General features: G+C 37.9%; 1 protein-coding gene across 3 annotated transcripts in view; it reads right to left on the reverse strand.

Moving 5' to 3' along the window:
• Nucleotides 1-21,203, reverse strand: part of ksr1a (kinase suppressor of ras 1a) — a 56,653-nt gene that overhangs the window by 35,061 nt on the left and 389 nt on the right. Inside the window, exon 1 of one of the 3 annotated variants that reach the window (XM_077242125.1) lies at nt 17,270-17,689. The exons of 1 other annotated variant lie outside the window; for it this stretch is intronic. In XM_077242125.1, coding sequence (XP_077098240.1) covers nt 17,270-17,473 — 204 coding nt within the window. In that variant the 5' untranslated portion in view covers nt 17,474-17,689. Of the gene's footprint in view, nt 1-17,269; nt 17,690-21,203 lie in introns of those variants that run through there. One more of the 3 variants, XM_077242126.1, reaches the window with a different exon arrangement.

A 21,203-nucleotide genomic window follows, 5' to 3' on the forward strand; every position in this document is an offset into this window, starting at 1 on the left:
CAGCTATAAGTTGTAGCATCTATTGTATTTTGGTGCAGATTTTCATATGCTAACATTAGAGAAAAATTTTGGAAACCAACATTCTAGGTATTTGGTCTGATAACCAAATAAGAACTGATCCAGAACATTATGTAATGGTTATTTAAAATGTGTATTTTTTTAACCAAAGCCGCAAAGAACATTTTAATTTTATCAATTTTTATTAATAAAAATGATTTTATTCAACAATGAAGGATGGGTTAAATTGATATAAATGACAGTAAAGACATCTATAATGTTACAAAAGATTTCTATTTCAGATAAATGCTGTTCTTTTGAACTTTGTATTTATCAAATAAACCTGAAAAATGCATCACGGATTCCACAATAAAGCAGCGCAACAGTTTTCAAAATTGATTATAATAAGCACAATGAGCAGCATATTAGACTGGTTTCTGAAGGACATGAAAAACAGCTGCTGAAAATCCAGTTTTGCCATCACAGGAATAAATTAATTTACAATAGAATAGAGTTATTTTAAACTGTAATATTTCACAATTTCACCGTTTTATATCTCCATAACCGCGGGCTCCCCCTTCTATGGAGGTCGACATATTGTGTCGTCATGTTTCTACAGTGGCCCTAAACGGACAAATTACAATGTTGCTCTTCGTGCAAGGTAGCAACCTTAGTTCAGCGAATAAAAGACTGACACAATGATGAACAAGTAACAATAATATTCGCAATAACATATAGTTTTAATGAATAATTAAGTAAACATAATTTCTTAATTTATCCTTGGTAAAGAAACCTCATTGCTGAACTGGCTACTCTCTGCTGTCTCAGACCGATGACATACTTTCCTGTCGGCCACCGTAACTTTTGTTGGTTGCAATTCGTAACCTCACCACTAGATGCCGCTAACAATCACACACTGCAACTTTAAGCTGCAACGACTAATGCTTTCTGTACACCTAAAGACTTTGAAAAGATTTAGAAAAGACTTTATAAGATTATCAGCTCACATCTAAAGACTTGGGTTCACAGTTTTTAGTCTCAGGCTAAAGACTTGCGATAATATCAAACATGTTTGATATAAAAGACTAGAGAAAGACTGGCATAAATCGGGTCGCCGACTGCAGATTATCACCTCACATTTAACGATCGAGACGATGGGAGCGCACCGAGACTCCAGTAAGATTCCTAAAGACTGCCGGTCTTTAGTCTGGGACTGTGAAAATCCTTTGGTGTACGCCCGGCATTAGTTTGTCCAGCAGTTTTTCCTGTGATCACTAAACTACAGTTAAAAGGGTAGGGGAGAGCCGGGACGATTGAAACGTGGGACGGATGAAACATTGAGATTTCCTTGAAAACCTTGTACGTCAAATTTCGTCAGCACATACAGCACGCAATGCGACCAGACCCGCGAAAACATTTCTTCTTTACGTCATGCCGTTTTAAAGTTAGAACCGGAAAACTGTTTTTGAGTGCGGTAAGTGAATTCTTTTGTGCGGTACTTATTTTTGACTGACAAGTTGTATTTATTGTTTCATGTGCCATTGTACTGATAATACGGCAGGTCTATCAGTCCTGCAACACACACTTAAGTGTGTAATATCAGAGTTTTTTAGTTTAAGTGCAAAACAGGTTTAACTGGCAGGAGGCGCTGTCAGGACGTTGAAACAAGTGTTCATAATTTTGTTATGTTCATAATAACAGGCTATTCAACTAGCAAACATTCAATATGACTCAAGGAAGAAATGTAAGAAAATGAATTGTAAACTGATTTGTCTGTCTTCGTCAGAAAAGCCTATGAGATTACGCAAAATGCGCATAGGCTTATTATCGCCTATTGTCTATTGGGCGACAGAACAAAAATGGTTAATATGAACCTTTAAATTTAAATACATTACAAAATATGTTTGTAACAATATGTACATAAGTTACTTGTCAGGTATTGTTCATAAAAACAATCATTAGATGAAAAGTTGCCGTTTAAACTGTTATGTTTCATCCGTCCCACCCGTGTGTTTCAATCGCCCCGATCAATTTTTACTTAAATCATTCTATATTTGTACCGAATAACACATGATACTAAGAGAACACATATGCGAGTTGTTGATCACAAAAGGAAAAAAAATCTTAGAAAACTACGTTTATCTGAAAAGTGTTTCAACTGTCCCGGCTCTCCCCTACAATAAGAGAAGGCTATGACCATTTTCTTAGAAGATCTTCATGATTCTGGGACTAATCGTGGTGTCCACCATAACGGCCACAGCACTGGCATGATTCCTGGTTTTCTAGTCTCACAGCTCTCAGGAAAGCAGAGAAACACCCACTTTCATGTTCTTTTGTTGGTTTGTCTCTGTGAACATTGATTTTGGGGCTTGGCCAAAGCTAGACGGAGATGAACAGGACGATTCTTTGCTGTTGGTGTGAAAGTTAAGGCCGCATTGTTTTAAAGCCTGCAGAGACATTTTCTCAGACCAAACAACAAAGCCCACCATCTCAACTCCTCTCATATTAACACAGGAGATCCTAACAATGCTAAACACTTCATTGTTGCAGGTTGTGAAATCTGATAGCAGATTTTAAATTGTGTATTGCACTAACCATGCAACTGTAACCGGTCCTACTCGACCCGCTCCGAACGGGATCCGAACCAGGGTCTCCGGCGTTGGGCGCTAACAAGGACGCTAAAGACCACAACCTCTAGCGCGCATCTTGAGGCCAGGGGAGTCAGGTTTACACACACAGCTCTTACTGGCATACGTCCGTTACACTCACCCCACTAAACCTCACGCCCATCCGGGTCACGGCACCAAATGTAACCGATCCTTCAAGCGGGATTTGAAAGGGGGTCTCTGGCGTGGGAGGCGGGCGTGCTAACAAGGACGCTAAAGACCGCAGTGTATTTAGTGTCAGTCGCTAGCGTGCCTCTTGAGGCCAGGGGAGTGAGGTTTACACACACACAGCTCTTACTGACATACGTCCGTTACACTCACCCCCCTAAACCTCACTCCCATCCGGGTCACGGCACCAAATGTAACCGATCCTACTTGACCCGCTTCAAGCGAGATTTGAAAGGGGGTCTCTGGCGTGGGAGGCGGACGTGCTAATAAGGACGCTAAAGACCGCAGTATATTTAGGGCCAGTCGCTAGCGTGCCTCTTGAGGCCAGTGGAGTGAGGTTTACACACACAGCTCTCACTGGTCTACTTCAGTTACACAACTGCCATTGAGATGAACGGGAATGTCAACGGCCAGCTTTCTCCAGGTATTATAGAGATCCTTGGAGCCGCTACAATTAAGGTCTAAATATCTTTGTACTAAATGTTCTTTACTACAATTGTCTAGCAGTATAAAATCTCTTTCAATTTAATTTCTCATATTCATAGCACATGCATGCATGCATGACCCAGATGAAACACATTGGTTCTGTTTGATGACCGCACCATGTCCTGAGCCTGCCCTGCTGTCTCTGCGCACACACAAACACACATCACTGATAACAATACACTGGTGAGAGTGTGACGTCAGGTTTCCTAGCAACTACACTCCTGGGTCGTCGGTAACGTTTTTTCAGAGTGGGATTTTCCCACAGACAGAAAACATGGTGAAAGCTAGACATCTTTACATGGCATGGTCATCTGTCTGTAGTCATAATCTACAAATCTATGTTCAGAATTTGTTGCATCATCAACTTTTTGTATCACCACATATGAACCGATAATATTTTTAGCTTACTGAAGAATAAGCAACTTGTTATTACTCAGTGACAAAACATTTTTTGAAGTAACATCCCTGAAGTAAATGTTCCTGCTCAGATGTTGTAATTTGTATGGTTTAGGCGACTTATAGGGATATTTCACTAATAATAATAATAATTACTCGCCCTTTATGTCATTTCAAACCGCTATGACTTTCTTCAGTGGAACACAAAAATAGATCTTTTGAAGAACTGATTTTGTCCATACAATGAAAGTCAATGGGGTCCAAAACAACACTGAACCTCACCGACTTTCATTGTGGACAAAACAAAAAAAACCTTTTTATGAAATTTTTCATAACATCTTTTATATTTCAACTTTCTATAAGTATAAACATAGACATAGATATAGTTAACTATAAGTATCAAAGATATTCTAGATATTCTACAATTTCTTTGAAGAATACAGGAGCAACAATTGAGATATTAAGTAGACTGATATCAAATATAGTAACAATAATTAAAATGTAGTTATATTTTTTTAACCCCTTAACTGTCACCCCCCTTTTTGAGAATGGACATTAAAATGCACTATTAAATGGTTGTAATTCAGGAATGCTTTGGAATATAGACGTTATTCAGATTATTGCTGAAGTGAAAGCAATTCAAAAAATGAAAGTATGAAATTGTTATGGAAGTTTAAAATTACAGTATATCAAATAAATACTTAATATTTTTTCTTTTATATAAAATATGTATTTTACAAAATATTTTTACTATAAAATTACTATAAAATCAAAGCCATTTATCTTACCAAGTTGTGTTCCAAATTTGAAGTTGATATCACAAAAATTGAAGTTCCCATGAGATTTTGTTTCGGCATAATACCAAAAATAGCCACCGGGTGACATACATTCCATTGAATTTAATTGTATGCATTCTTCCGTAACAAATTAATAAATTTCTGTCCAAATATCACTTCTGTCACAAATTATGGAACCTAGAGACCCAGACCTTTCTGACAATGTGTTTTGTCAAGATTAGAAAAGGTTTTGATCATAAATTATGAAACATGATGACGCCCAAAAGAGGAGGAGCCCGATAAAATAATTTAGAGTACCGTTTCTATGGTAACGCAACATCCAATTTCAAAACGGTTTTCACAGGATGAATTCTGAGTTCTTAAGCTTTCAAATGATACCTAATTTATGATTACTAAAATATGTGATGTGATGTAATAAAAAAGATAATATTATATGTTAGAGAATAATATATATATATTATTTTAGAGGATAATATTATTTTATTATTTTTTATTGACAAATACTAGATTATAAGATAAAATACTAGATTTTATCTGTACTTACTAGATAAAAAAACAGCGCTAAAATATCTATTTAAGAGTCTCAAACCTTTCCAACGATATATAGTTTGTCATGATTAGATTAGGATTTAATTGTAATATAATAAACTTAGGCGTCCCGGTAGCGGGATGGTGACAGTTTAAATACCTTGGTATCATGTGAATATATGAATTAATTAAAATTACTAGAAGCAATAATTTCAAAGTACCATGGTGATACTAATAGCACCTGAACCATGATCCCAGACTTTTTATCGGATAGTTGCTAAATAGATGGGGTTTTTAATCTTACTGAGGAATATCTGGGCCAACCTGTTCTCAGACAGCAACACAACATTAGGAAGAAACTAAAATGGAGCCATACTTGAATGTGTTGTTCACATGTAAAATGAACTGTAATTTAACGATTTAAATGTTATGGTAAGCAACACTGGTGGTATTTGGGGTTGGCGACACAGGGACGAGGTTGCCATGACAACGGCTCAGTGAGGTCGGCAGGTGTGATTGACAGCCAAAGGGCAGGAACACACCCGGCTGCTCAGAGAACAGACAGATCTGCAAAAAAACGTCAAACAATGTGTCCACAGATACGAAATGCAAGGTAACCACCTGATCCACATTCATTAGCATGTCTCTATGCAATTTCACCTGTCACCCTGGTGTAATGTGCTTAACGCCAATCCCTTCATCTCTTTTTACGAGCTGCCCACTTCCTGCACAGGAGTTTAATGCCGACCTCAGACAATCCCCAACACTACACATACAAGAGATTTACTAAAACCTACAGCTAATCCCAACATTGCTTCACAGACGTTTACACATTTAAAGTGTCATGTCACGTGCGAGTCATGTGTCTGCGTACATGCTGACGCTGCCTGACCGATAATCTCATTAGATACAGGAGTATTAATGAGGGTGTATGAGGGATTCTTTCTAGAAGATATAAACAAAAATGGACTTATTCACCCATTCCCAGCTGCTAAATAAATATGAAAAATAATTATGGATTATAAATACTTGTTAAAAGTAAAAATATATATTATTATTATATGTATATTATATGTATTATATGTATAAAATGACATGGACAAGGTCAATACGATCTGCTGAGCATCAGAATATGGGGAAGAAATGTGATTTAAGTAACTTTGAACATGGCAGGGTTGTTGGTGGTCTGAGTATTTCAGAAACTGCTGATCTACTAGGATTTTCAAGTACAACCTTCTCTAGGGTTTACAGAGAATGGTCCGAAAAAGAGAAAATATCCAGTGAGCGGCAGTTCTGTGGCAAAAATGCTTTGTTGATGCCAGAGGTCAGAGGAGAATGGCCAGACTGGTTCAAGCTGATAGAAAGGAAACATTAACTCAAACAACCACTTGTTACAAAGGAGGTCAGCAGAAAAGCATCTCTGAACACACAACGCGTTGGACCTTGAAGTAGATGGACTTCAAGAAGAAGTTCACAACGGTGCTTCTCCTGTCAGCTAAAACAGCAAACTGAGGCTAGAATTTGCACGGGCTCACCAAAACTGGACAATAGAAGATTGGAAAAACGTTTCCTGGTCTGATGAGTCTCGATTTCTGCTGCGACTTTCAGATGGTAGGGTCAGAGTTTAGCGTAAACAACATGAACGCATGGATCCATCCTGCCTGTATCAACGGTTCAGGCTGGTGGTGGTGGTGTAATGGTGTGGGAAATATTTTCTTGGCACATTTGGGGCTTCTTTAGTATCAATTGAGCATTTTTTAAATGCCACAGCCTGAGTATTATTGCTGATCAATACCATTCCTTTATGAGCACAATGCACCCATCTTCTAATGGCTACTTCTAGCAGGAGAACGTGCCATGTCACAAAGCTCAAATCCTCTCTGACTGGCTTCTTGAACATGACAAAGAGTTCACTACACACAAATGAGCTTCAGTCACCAGATCCCAATCCAATAGAGCAGTGGTTCCCACCTTTTTTTGTCTGAGACCCCCTTTTTTCCAAGAAAATATTTTAGGGCCCCCTTCACATTTAATGATATTGTCGCTCTTGTAAGCTTGCAGCAAGGATGACAAAATGTTTTGTTTTTAAACAAACAGTATTTTTTTTACTATAACCAGATATGTTTATGCACAAATAATAGCGTAACAAAACAAAAACATCAGTAGGCCGTTTGTAATTTAAAAACATAAGCCTAGGAGTAGTCTATTAATTGGCCCTATTTGAAATGCAATAACAAAAATATCAGTATTCACACTGGGGTGTAGGGAAAAAAGAATTAATATAGGCTATTACAAAATGACTGGTGTCTGGGACCTCGTTGAAAACCCATTTTTTGATCAGCCAGGGTATCATGAATAAAAATAGGTAATGTAATATGATCGTTTGGCGCTCTAGCGATTAATAAACATACGTTTATTAACAGAATAATGCATCTTGCGGAAGAACATTGTAATCGGAGTCGAGTCACGGACTGCTGCTTTAATGCTCACTGTTAAACACTTCTCAAAATATAACGCGACCCCCCGAAGAGCTCGCTGACGCCCCCTTGTGGGCCGAGACCCCCTTTTGGGAACCGATGCAAAAGAGCACCTTTGGGACGTGGTGAAACAGGAGATTCGCATCATGGATGATAAGCCGACAAATCTGCAGCAACTGCGTGATGCTATCATGTCAATATGGACCAAAATCTCTGAGGAAAGTTTTCAGGACCTTGTTAAATCAATGCCATGAAGAATTAAGGGAGTTCTGAAGGCAAAAGAGGGTCCAACCCGGTACTAGCAATGCCTAATAAAGTGGCCGGTGAGTGTATATGATATTCAGGACTAAAGTTCATGGCTTGCCTTGATCTGTGTCTTGAACAGACATTAAAGGACAATTCCGGCCAAAAATGAACCTAGGGCTAAATAACACATGGGTAACCGAGTTGGTCGTTCTCTGGGATGCGTTTTCATGATAATCGAATGTACCCAGTTTTATCTTTAATTTTAGTTTTACCACAGATTAGTTTATAATGCTAGTGGGGCATAGAATAAGTTAAACTAAAAATCATTAGTTAATACCACTAACAAGGCTCAAAATAGCCGTGCTACGTGAGATGAACTGTGACTATCGACCAGCACGTAGCAGGGCGTTCGTGGTTCGACTGGTCGAGACTGTTTTCCAAAGATGGCTCCTGCATGTATACGTTAAGTGAACTGTCTTTATAAAGTATCTTCTTATTACACTTACAAAGTTCTCAATGCTTCGGTTAGCAGGTAGAGACCCTCATTATGCTAGCGTGTTAGTGTGGAGCTATTTTGAGCCTTGTTAGTCGTATTAACTAGCGATTTTTATTTTTACTTATTCTATGCCCCATACACTAGCGTTATAAGCTAGTCTGTGGTAAAACTAAAACTAACGTTAAAACTGGGTACATTCGATTATCATGAAAACGCATCCCAGAGAGCGGTCGACTCGGTACCCATGTGTTATTTACCCCTAGGTTCATTTTTGGCTGGAATTGTCCTTTAATGCAGCAGCTCGTACATCTGACCCTTCCAGACCTAGAGAAGACGAGGAAGTTTTTTTTTGAAAATGTGCCTTAAATGAAATAATGAGTGATCTGACAATCTGGCCATGAAAGAACATTATTTAGACTAAACAAACATCATATCACGTGATTGCTCCCAGGCACGATGACAGCTCCTCATCAGGCCTCAGTGACGCAGCTCGGATGCACTGGAGAATATCTAGGGAAGAGCTCAGCACTGAGACAGCCACGAGTAATGAAGGAACATCTCTTACCTGCTCTGCTTGGCTGAATCTGTCGACCCCCCCCCCCATTCCCAGTCTATTGGGAGCCCTCAAACAGGCGCAGGCTGATTGGCTGGCACTCTCCCCTCCCCCCCCCCCCCCTCGCTCATCCTCTTCACGTCATTATTTTCTTATTTAACAACCAACCCTGAAAACGCGTAGGGAGGAAGACATCTAAATATAGCCCCAGCCACGACAGCACACGACAGCAATGCACTGCAAAACTCTCTCAAACATCACTGCGGGGGGGGTTCAGACTGATGAGGGCTTCAACAGCTGACCGCTCGAGTCCGCAAAACAGAAACCCTCTGGAGCAAAGCTAGCTCTCCTTTTTTACCATCAACAAATGTGTTTATCCACAGAAAGATTGAAGATCTCTGCATATAAGTAGGTCACTGCTTTCCTGAGACGTCTCATGCTGTCGGAATCAAACATCACAGTTCATCAAAATCTGCACAAAGAGAAGATGCGAGGAGACATACGAATCTAACTCTGGAGGACATGCACAGTCCCACAGCATCTAGGGAAACAACTGGTGCAGGAGTAACATTCCCTAGTCTTGAAGAAAGACATAGTGTGTGAGCTGGTTTGGTTAGTAAACATGATTTGAAGTGATTTAGCAAATTACACCTATTTATAAGAATGGAACACAATTACTATCAACCTAGCAGGGTTATTACCATTAACTAAAACAATACAAACATTTTTGTTAATTGAAATAAAGCTGAAATAAAGTAAATATTACACACTGTAAGTGTAAACCCTAATGGTTTGAGTAGGGCAAACTTAATTTAAACAAATTAGTTCGATCAAATTAACTTTTATGAGTATTTAGAACTTACTTTTTCTTTTGAGTTCACAAAACCGACCCATTTTAAGTAATTGGAATTGTTCCATTGCTTTGAGTTTTAGGAACTTGTTTCTTTTAATTTAGACAAACTTAAATTTAACTGAATCTAGACTGGGATTTCTATTTCCCCATGCTTTGCAATGACACTCGAAAGGGAGAGTAAATGCTAAAATTAAGTGTTATATAATGTTTTTCGCGCAAGATTAATGTTAAATTGGAGATTTAGTGGGAGATTAGTAGTGTTTAATGTTTTGCTGTAATTTAGAAGAGTTTCTGTTATGTGAGGTTTTTTGGGGGGGGTTATCATCATAGTGAAGAGAGTGGCATGAGCTTAGAGAACAGATTTGTGTTAAATGTTTTATATTGTCTTTCTCATTCAGTAATTGCTATGCTATGCCAATGCTATCAAAGCATTGTGTTACCACTTCAAATAAGCATTTACTGAATTAGCTAGTTAAATCTAGCCAAAACTGCTAACAATAACAACAAAATACCGGAGACTGCAACATCAACAGTTGCCTGCATTGACAAGCACTTGTGTGAGGGGGTTTTGAAAATCCACAACTTTAGATTAAAAGAACACAAAGACATTATTATCGGTCATAACTTCTGAAGAAAAATAGCGCAGACACTGGACAAAGATGAAACTTTCTAGAGCGCATGTGTTGACCACTTGCATTAGTAAACTTCAAAGTATATACTTTAAAAGGCTTTGCATTTGACTGTACGCATACACTAGTATTTTCATATAAAAAAACGAAGTATACTTTGGGCTTAATGCTCACTTAAATCACAAATAGTAGAATGACACTGTTAACTCTTTCACTGCCGTTGACGAAAATTTTCGTAATTTATGAGACAACGCATTGACAGAAATGTCCAGCTTTCTGTGTTTTCACTGTTATACATTAGTGGCACTATGACACTTCTTCTGGAGGAGTACTGAATCTCCTGATCAAAACATGTGCAAAGAAGCAGCAGAAGGATATGTAAACCTATCTCAAAGTGGCTACGGTCACTCCTTTGCTCAAGAAGCCTTCACTGGATCCCTCTATTTTACAAAATTACCGACCTATCTCTGTCCTGCCTTTCATTTCCAAGTTATCTGACAGAACGTTTTTAGTTAAGATGGGTAATTTCTCCAGCTCCATGGCCCCTCTAACCTGTGGTCTCCCACAGGGCTCCATTTTGGCTCCCTCTTTATTCTCTCTATACATGCTACTGTTGGGCACTATCTTAAAGAAACACAGTGTATCATTTCATTTGTATGCGGACGACACCCAAATTTACATTCCATTCAAGAGAAATGATCCTGCAGCGTTAAACTCTCTTCTGCTATGCCTAGAGGAGGTGAAGGCTTGGCTGGCTCAAAACTTCCTCTCTCTAAATGATGATAAGACCGAGGTCATTGTTTTCAGCCCGAGTGAAAGGTTTCAGTGTATAAGCTCAGACTTGGGGAGCCTATCTCCCTTTAAGTCTACAGGAGTGCGGAACTTGGGTGTTCTTGTTGACCAGTCTCTAAAATTTGACAAACACATATCAGCTGTCATCAGCTCCGGTTTCTACCAACTTCGTTTACTATCAATCAACAAGCTACAGTTAGTGCAAAATGCAGCTGCTAGAGTTCTTACTAGGTCAAGAAAATATGATCATATAACACCTATTTTATCATCTCTACACTGGTTACCTATTAAGTTACGTATCAATTACAAAGTATTCCTACTGACCTATAAAGCCCTAAATGGTTTAGCTCCTGTGTATTTAACAGACCTTCTATCGCCATACAATCCATCGCACTCTTTAAGATCACCAAATTCGAGGCTTCTGGTCATTCCTAGGATATCTAAGTCCACTAAAGGAGGGAGGGCGTTCTCGCATTTAGCTCCTAAACTCTGGAATAGCCTTCCTGATATTGTACGAGACTCAGACTCGCTGTCCCAGTTTAAAACTAGATTAAAGACGCATCTCTTTAACCAAGCATTCACTTAATGCTTAACCTTTGATACTACTGCTGAATCAGTTCGAATGCATTAACATTATGAACATCAGCTATGCTAATTATTTCCCATCTGCCTTTCTGCTGTTATCTCGGGACGCTAGTCCCGAGGTAAATAGCGTTCGTCAGCTCCAGTTTGTATCCAGCCTCTCACGGAGACTTCAGATGCCCCAACGCCTGTGAAGAGACGACTCGACGCCTGTGAAGAGACGACTCGACGCCTGTGAAGAGACGACTCAAAGCCGGCGATATGTTATGCCATAAATTAATACTTGATTAACTAACTGTATTTTTCTATGTACATTTCCGAAATGCAATTTCTGTAAAGCTGCTTTGAGACAATGTGTATTGTGAAAAGCGCTATACAAATAAATTTGAATTGAATTGAATTGAATTGAATTACTATCTAAAATCAAAGGCTTTCTTACTCCGATAACTTTGGAAATGGCGGTTCATGCATTCATCACGTGTAGGTTAGACTACTGCAATTAACTTTATTGTGGGATATCAGTTTCTCAAATTGCCCGTCTACAATTGGTCCAAAATGCTGCGGCTAGACTTATTCTCAACTGTCGCAAATATGACCATATCTCTCCAATTCTTAAATCGTTACACTGGCTGCCAGTCCGGCAGAGAATAGATTTTAAAATCCTCCTATTTGTTTTTAAATCTTTACATAACTTAGCTCCAGTCTATCTTTCCGAACTTATTCATCCCTATACTCCGTCAAGAAGCCTAAGGTCTCACGACCAGGCTCTGCTGGTAGTCCCTCGTGTCAGACTTAAGCGTAGAGGGGAGCGTGCTTTTGCAGTGGCAGGGCCTCGTCTGTGGAACACCCTACCCCTAGAGATCCGAACGGCCCCCAACCTTTCTATCTTTAAGTCCTTGGTAAAAACCTACCTGTTCTCTATAGCATATTAATCTCTATTTTTAATTATTTTTATTATTTTACAATTGAGTCTCTGACAAGGCTACTCGTAGCTTTGCTGCTTTTTATGTGTTCCATGGGTTGTTTTGCTGTTTTTACTTTTCTTATTTGTCTGTTCTGTAAAGCACTTTGGTCTGTCTAAGCGGCTGTTTAAATGTGCTATATAAATAAATGAACTTGAACTTGAACTTAAACAGATGCATTTGTAAAATAATTTGATCATCAACATTAAACAGAATATAAATCAAAACTGCCTAATGTCACTGAATGAAATGTCAATCCAGGACGAGATATGGGCTTTAAGGGTGTTGATGGACTCAATCTACTCCATTTATGTTTTGATCGTTGTAAATCCGTTCCAGACAAAGTCTTTGACAAAAATGCGTTTTTCTCCGCTTTTTCCTCAAAATGTTGCTTTTTTTAATATATTCACACAACAAAATATTCTGGGTCACATGAAAATTTTGTGATAATGATCAAAAATGCTGATAAAATCACAATATATCCCACATTTTTCTCCATATTCAGGTTAATGTGGAAATAAATCTGACTGGTTGATAGCAACGTTGTTCCAGTATCAACAATAATGTTTATCCAGGAGCACGTCCTACTTGCACAAACCAGTGAACCAAAGTCTATGCAAAAATCCGGATCGGAAAAAAGTGCCGATCAGCAGAACGGCCGCCGCAGGAGAGAGTGACATTCGGTCAAACATAACCACACGGCACTTCAGCCGGAGAGACCGAGAATAATTATCTCCTGCCCAGAGTGGCGAGCTGTTAAAAAAAGACGTGAAGTGGTGTTATAAAGAGCTTTCAGTGAGAATCTAATGCGAGTTCAAGCGTCTCTTGATTGCACTGAAGTGTACGGAAAGTGGTGGGGGTCTGAATCTGGCCACTTCAAATCTGTTGTTCTGTACAGGAATTAACAAGCATCCAGGGCCTGTTATACTGCCTGAGTACTGACGGGCTCCATCTGTCCCTCAGAACGACGCTCATAAGAGTACGCTTGCAATACAGCAACCTGTTCAGCTGGGTTAAACAGGTACTGGCGGCTGAGGACTCAACAAACTCTGGCGAGCAGGGAGAAACCGGAGCTGCATACCTGAAATATGAGATTGACCACCTAGTGTTTATTGTAACTAATGCAGTCAGAAAGTTCTGCAATATATAAAGAGGAAACAGGCCAAGCAATCTCTCCCCGGGAGTGACTCCACCATTTCCTGTAGACTTAGACCCAGTACCGACTGATGTGGAACACAGCTAGAACATTCGAAGCAGAACTGAAGGAGTCAGTTTGCTGTTCTTTCACTAAATGGTTCTAGAATGATTTCTGAAGGATCATGTGACACTGAAGACTAGAGTAATGGCTGATGAAAAGTCAGCTTTGTATTACAGAAATAAATTATATTTTAAAGTATACACTGTATACTTTATATAGTATAACATAATTTTTCTGTCACCCTAGAACTGGCAAAAAATATTTTATTAAATCTGTGATTACTTGTGTTTCCACTCATGTGGTTTATTTGATTCGTTGTCCTTGTGGTATTGGCTACGTGGGGAAAACGTCACGTTAATTAAAACAAAGAATTAGTGAACATAAGATTGTTCACTAGGGTTAGGTTACTCGGGAGTTTGTTCACTAAAGTATACACTGTAAAAAATGTTCGTGATTTTAAAGGTAAACGACTGTAAAAATGCTACAGTTCAAAACTGTTAATTGGTTAACAAAGTTTCCTTACTATATACAGTAAATAACTGTGATAGATCTAATGGTACATTTAATGTAGTTTTACTGTAAAACACCGTTAAATTTACAGTTTTTGAAAGTGAAAAAGAAAACTCATTGTATAATTTACAGTGAAAAAACGTAAATTGACATTCCCACAATTCCCTGCGTGACACTTCACATTTGAAGTATTTTAGTTGAAATAACTGTTTCTTCTTGGTTTCTTAGTTTTTTCTAATCAGTTATGTACATTAGGGTTTTATGTTACATTTAATGTTGTTAAATTAATGTTTATTGCATTTTTAAAATTTCATGTGTGTTACCATGATGGTGTTTAATGTTTGTGCGAATGACACTGTGCAGCTTCTATATATTAGTATTAACTTTCTTGTTGAAAAGCTGCTTGTGATGAGCTTTGATTGATTTGAGTGATGATTGTTGGTTGTCAGTGTATTACAATGTTACAAAACAGAAATCAATACTTCAATAGGTCCATAAATTAACATTATATCAGATAATGAAATACGGCTTATTACTGTAAATTTTAAGTTAAGTCTGTAAAACCAATAACGTTGCTACCGTATTTTTGACGGTAATGTTCTGGCAACCACAGCTGCTGTTTTTTGACCGTAAAAATTACGTTTTATTTTTTACAGTGTATTTTTCAAACAGAAAAAAAAACATTTTAAATTGTAATAATATTTCACAACATTACTGTTTTTTTGTTGTTGTTTTTTTATCAAATAAATGCAGGCTTGATGAGCATAAGAGACTTCTTTCAAAAACATTAAAAAATAGTAATGTTTCCAAACTTTTGACCAGTACAGTGTAAACACACACACACACACACACACATATATATATATATATATATACATACACATCTCATTATTATAAATACAACACATATATTAATACCAAAAATCTAGAACAATTTAGGGAAACAACCGCAAACAGACTCAGTTCTGCTTCCTGATTTAGCACTATATATATATATATATATATATACACACACACACATACACACATATATAAATAAATATATGTGTATTTATATACTATGTATATATATTTATGTGTTTTTATATACTGTGTGTGTGTGTGTGTGTGTGTGTGTTTGTGTGTGTGTGTGTGTGTGTGTGTGTGTGTATGTGTGTGTGTGTATGTGTGTGTGTGTGTGTGTGTGTGTGTGTATGTGTGTGTGTGTGTGTGTGTGTGTGTGTGTGTGTGTGTGTGTGTGTGTGTGTGTGTGTGTGTGTGTGTGTGTGTGTGTGTGTGTGTGTATATGTATATAGTGCTAAATCAGGAAGCAGAACTGAGTCTGTTTGCGGTTGTTTCCCTAAATTGTTCTAGATTTTTATCTTTGGTTGAAAAAATGGCCTATACTCAAATAGAACGAACAATATATCGGCACCAGATTGGTTCTCAATCAGTTTTAGATTTTTTTTTTTACTTAACAGTATTTTTTATATTGAATATTTAATTTTCCCTACATTTAGATTACATTTACAGCCATTTAACATTCTATTAAAATCATTATTTAACAACACTATTAAATGTAATATTTGGCTGAAAATGTCTGAAAATGAATATCTATTTTTCATACTGTACATTATATATACATTATGGTGTGATGGCTCAATTCACTTGTAGCATTTAAATTAGTTCTTTTAGGTTTTTTTGACCATTTATTTAGCCAAACTTAAATTTTTTCATGTTATGCTTGCACATATAAACTGATCAATCATAATGGTGACCAAAATTAATCATTTTAAATCGTCAATGTTGTCAAGCATCTTCTTGCGCTTTTAACCCCAAATTAGGACTAAATTCCTTTTAGATCTTGAAACACAGATCCATAACACTTCATAAAACCACCATTCTGGTGCATGCGGTCACATTCTCGTCCAATACTCAAGCTACAGGCCCTCTGGGGCTGTTTGCACACCATCCACCCCATGGCTGTATTGATTCCTCATTAATTACCCATACCGGTGGAGCTATGGGCACTTTCCAGGTGGAGCACACATCAATAACGACACCTAACCACCAATGTTGTGGAAGTTAGGGTGAGACGTTATCGGCAAAACATCACACACAGACCTGCCGACAGTCCAGCAAAGGCCTTTACTGTCAAAAAATATCAGAACTGCTTCTGGAATGGAGACGCTGCAGGAATGCTGTGCTTTATGCAGAATCTCACTGCCAAGAATATTTCACCTAGTCAACAGAACCAGGTCAAATAACCCCCCACTGGGTTAGTGTGCAGTGAACTCCACACATAAGCCAAAGCTCAATGTTTTCCCCCACAGAAATGCACCATGTTATTTGTGGTGTTGTTTTTTAGATTGTATTGACATGCACTTGTCAACCCTGTACAAAATTACCATGGTGCTTCCAAAATAGCATTGTTTATACAATAAAGTAACAACTTAGTATTTCTCACTACTGCACACTACAAAAAAAGAAAAGTGTGAAACGGTATCAAATGGTTGTACCATGTTGCATTGCTATTGTGCTGCTATATGATTACCATATTCAAGCATTGTGATATACATCCAAGCCTACTCCAGAAACCATGTATTGATATCACGCTACCTTGTCATGGTGGTAATAGCTAATGTAATTTTATTGTGAGAGAGGTTCAAATCCCATCCTTCTGTGCGTTTCTAAAAATATAGCATCATAGTAGTGTCTAAATTCCATTTTATTACCATGGTACCCTGTGCACACATGGTAATATCATAGTACTTTTTTGTTAAGGATATGGTAAATTGCAATAAGGGGGGTTTGTTCCAAGCCCTGTGCGCATCTATATTGCACCACAATAAACAGCTGCAGTGCAAAAATAGGAAGAAACGGATAAAGCGCGCGCGCGAGAGCGGATCCGTTGTTTCATGACGCTGCACTTCAGCCCCTCTCGTCGTTATTACCTCTAAAGTGCGGATCTCCTGCTGTGTGAGATCGTTGGACGCCGCGCATTTGGTCCGGAGCCCTTGTAAACTGGAGATGGAGATGTCGATCATGTTCTGGATCAGTTCGCACTGGTGTAACGCGGCCATCTCTGCGCCACCGCTGCTGTCCCTCTGTTCATCACTCTCCTCCACCATCATCAGCCCCACTCTAACACCATCCATCCCACTGCATCGGGCTCGGCGTGGATGGAGAGATGAGTGCAACTACAAATAACAATACAATCCACATGCACTACTACAGACGCATGCCATCAGACTGTCCGAACAGGACAATAGAGGAGGTCTATACTGGGATCCACAAGGGAGATGTGGTTCAAGGTAATCCCAAATCCAAGTGCGCTTTTTGAAGCCCGTCGTGCGAGGTGCGCGTTCTGCTGTGAGACTCTGCTCACTGTCTGTCAGCTGTGGGAAACATCGGACGACGCGGTGCGCGCTGGGAAATGGAGTCCGTGCGCACATGTCTGTAGGCCAATACACGATAGATAGATAGATAGATAGATAGATAGATAGATAGATAGATAGATAGATAGATAGATAGATAGATAGATAAATAGATAGATAGATAGATAGATAGATAGATAGATAGATAGATAGATAGATAGATAGATAGATAGATAGATAGATAGATAGATAGATAGATAGATAGATAGATAGATAATAGGATTCAGGATTAGGAAAAGTTAAGGAAAGATACTTCAGCCTATTATTATTTTTCCATTCACAAATCAAATTTGAGGATTTTGACAGATATTACATTTGTTTTGTGTAGTAATTATTTTCTTTATTTATCGCTAATTTTGTGTAAACACACACTCTAAAAAATGCTTTTTTTGGGTCAAATATGGACAAACCCAAACGTTGGGTTAAAAATTGAATTTAAAAATGTAACCCAGCCATTGGGTTTGTCCATATTTTACCCAAAGTTGGGATGAAACAACCCAGCATTTTTTAGAGTGTAACCAAAGATTAGTTTAATTATGTTTAAGGTGCAATGATGTTTTTAAAAAAAAAAAAATCAATAAATAGAAACATTTCATATTATTATAGTGATTTCATTATAACTATGTTCACCAGTAATGTATTTCCAAAACACATGCAGTCTATTACAGAGGACACTGACAAAATCAGTGTCTTTGAGAACTCATAAAATGTTTTTTGAGTTGTTTATTTGAATGAAACTATTGTAAACCAATTAAATACTAATGATGAACTGCAAAATAATCCAGCTATAATGTTACTCTTTCCACAAAATGTGCTGAAATGTCAGATATTTTTAAAGCCAAAAAATTCCCCATTGGAAAACTTCCAGAAAGCCACCTTGCGATACACCAGGACTTCAAACTCTCTGAGAAATAAAAAGGAGGATAAAATATCTTGTCAAATCAGGGCAGAGTTTGAGACATTATTGAGATCTCTTCTGAAACTACAGAGGAGACACGTGCAACATTAGAAGGCCCTTTCCTCAGGAGACGCATCTGTGAAGCATGAGACTTAAACAAAAAGCCACATTTGTTTTCATTTAACTATTTAGGAAAAACAACAGCGATATTAAAGAGATTTCATCAGTGGTTTTTCTTTCCTTAAAGGGATAGTTCACCCAAAAATGAAAATTCTGTCAGTATTTACTCTCCCTCATGTTGTTCAACCCCGTAAGACCTTCGTTCATCTTCAGAACACAAATTAAGATATTTGTGATTAAATCTGAGAGCTCACTCTAAAAAATACTGGGTTGTTTCAACCCAAATTTGGGTCAATTATGGACAAACCCAACAGTTGGGTTAAATTTGTAAATTAAAATGTTTAACCCACGGTTGGGTTCGTCCATATTTGACCCAAATTTGGGTTGAAACAACCCTGCATTTTTTAGAGTGCTGGATCACTCCTCCATAGGCTTCTAAGGGATTGAAACTTGTTCCCCGAAAAGTTATTAAAGACATCGTTAAAATAGTCCAAGTGACTACAGTGGCTCAATCTTAAGTTCATCAAGCGACGAGAATACTTTTTGTGCGCAAAAACAAACAAAAATAACGACTTTATTTCAACTATTCATTTCCTTCTCTGTGGGCCTCGAGTGAGTTCACTAGTGTAACAGCGCAGCGCTTCTGTGTTGTACGTCACACGCATCACACACATGACCAGCGTCGGCCAATAGCGAGCTTACATGTGACGTAGCTCTACGCTATCACACTACGCTAACTGACTCGAGGCCCACAGAGAAGGAAATGAAGAGTTGAAATAAAGTCGTTATTTTTGTTCGTTTTTGCGCACAAAAAGTATTCTCGTCGCTTGATAAGCTTAAGATTGAGCCACTGTAGTCACTTGGACTATTTTAACGATGTCTTTAATAACTTTTCGGGGAACAAGTTTCAATCCCTTAGAAGCCTATGGAGGAGTGATCCAGCCCTCAGATTTAATCACAAATATCTTAATTTCTGTTCCGAAGATGAACGAAGGTCTTACGGGGTTGAACAACATGAGGGAGAGTAAATACTGACAGAATTTACATTTTTGGGTGAACTATCCCTTTAAGGCGTCCTCGGCTCAAACAGAGGCTCTTTCACATGGCAACAAATGAAAATTAAAATTCACCCTTCTCGCCTTGTATTAAACTGTGTTTCTCCGTATGAGCAGGAGCTTGTTTAATCACATTTATTCAAATAATGGGGGGGGGGGGGGGGGGGGTGTTAGAAAGATTTCTCATCTCAATGAGGGTGTGATGTTCCCTCACATCAAACGCTCAATCTGACTGCTGAGTCACTCTCTAAACCTCACCTCCTCTTCCATCTGTCCTCCATCTCTCTCTCTCTCTCTCTCTCTCTCTATCCTTCCATCTGTCCTTCATCTCTCCATCTGGGTGCTGCATAACACTCACGTCCCCCCCAACACACATCTCAGTGACAGAACATTATTCAAAGTGTCCGCTGAGGTCCGGTTTGCAAGGACGGATTATATAGTCCATATTGTGTGAGTTAATGTCCAAACAATGACAAAGTCGTCGCAATTGTAAATATATGAGAAATAAAGTCGCAGTTGCGTAAAATAAGGCCTCAAATTAGACATCATGAGTGTAATGCATTGAAAATGAGACATCATGTCCAGATATGTCATTCTTTTCTTTCACAAATTGTGATAATATAGTATTGATTTTATCTATATCAGTTTCACATCTGCATAGCTTATTTGCAGGTGTTGATCAGTCAGGTATCTGATGCATTTAAAAGCACACACACATGCACAACTTATGCACAGTTTTTCCTCATCTCACATTCAGCAGACTGACTCAAATAATTCATTGTGGTGTATCAGGATTACACTTACTGGTTTAGCATGTGGTTTTATCAAAAGGAACCTTAGAAATGAGGACAAACACAAGTAATATAATTAAGGAGTCAGAGCAGTAAAGATTTTAAAGAGGTAGTTCTGGCAAAAATTGTATTCTGTCATCATTTATTCATCTGTCGTTTCAAATCTGTGTGACTTTCTATCTTCTATGAAACAGCAAAGAAGATAATTTGAAGAATATCTGTTTTTGTTCATATGCAGTGTTGCTTTAATATTATTTATATACTTTTATATTTATTAACGCTTTGAATTAGCTTTCATTTTTATATTTTCAGTTTGCATTTTTAGTTTACTTTAAGTTTTACTAATTTTATTATGTGCTTTTGTCATTTTTATTAGTTTTAAAAAATTTGTTTCTTAATTTTTATATCAGTTTTAGTCATTTAAGTACTTCAAATTAAACTTCAGTTAGCAGCCAAGACAACATTTGAAATGTCCTAAGAAAAACGTGTGTGTGTGTATATATATATATATATATATATTTTTTTTTTTTTTTTTTTTGAAAGACAATGGGTTTCCAAAACAACATTGGACATAATTGATTTTCAAT

The sequence above is a fragment of the Siphateles boraxobius genome, unplaced genomic scaffold (assembly GCF_051911475.1).
Source record: "Siphateles boraxobius isolate OS27281-9 unplaced genomic scaffold, OSU_SipBor_1 25, whole genome shotgun sequence".
NCBI classification, from domain to species: Eukaryota; Metazoa; Chordata; class Actinopteri; order Cypriniformes; family Leuciscidae; genus Siphateles; species Siphateles boraxobius.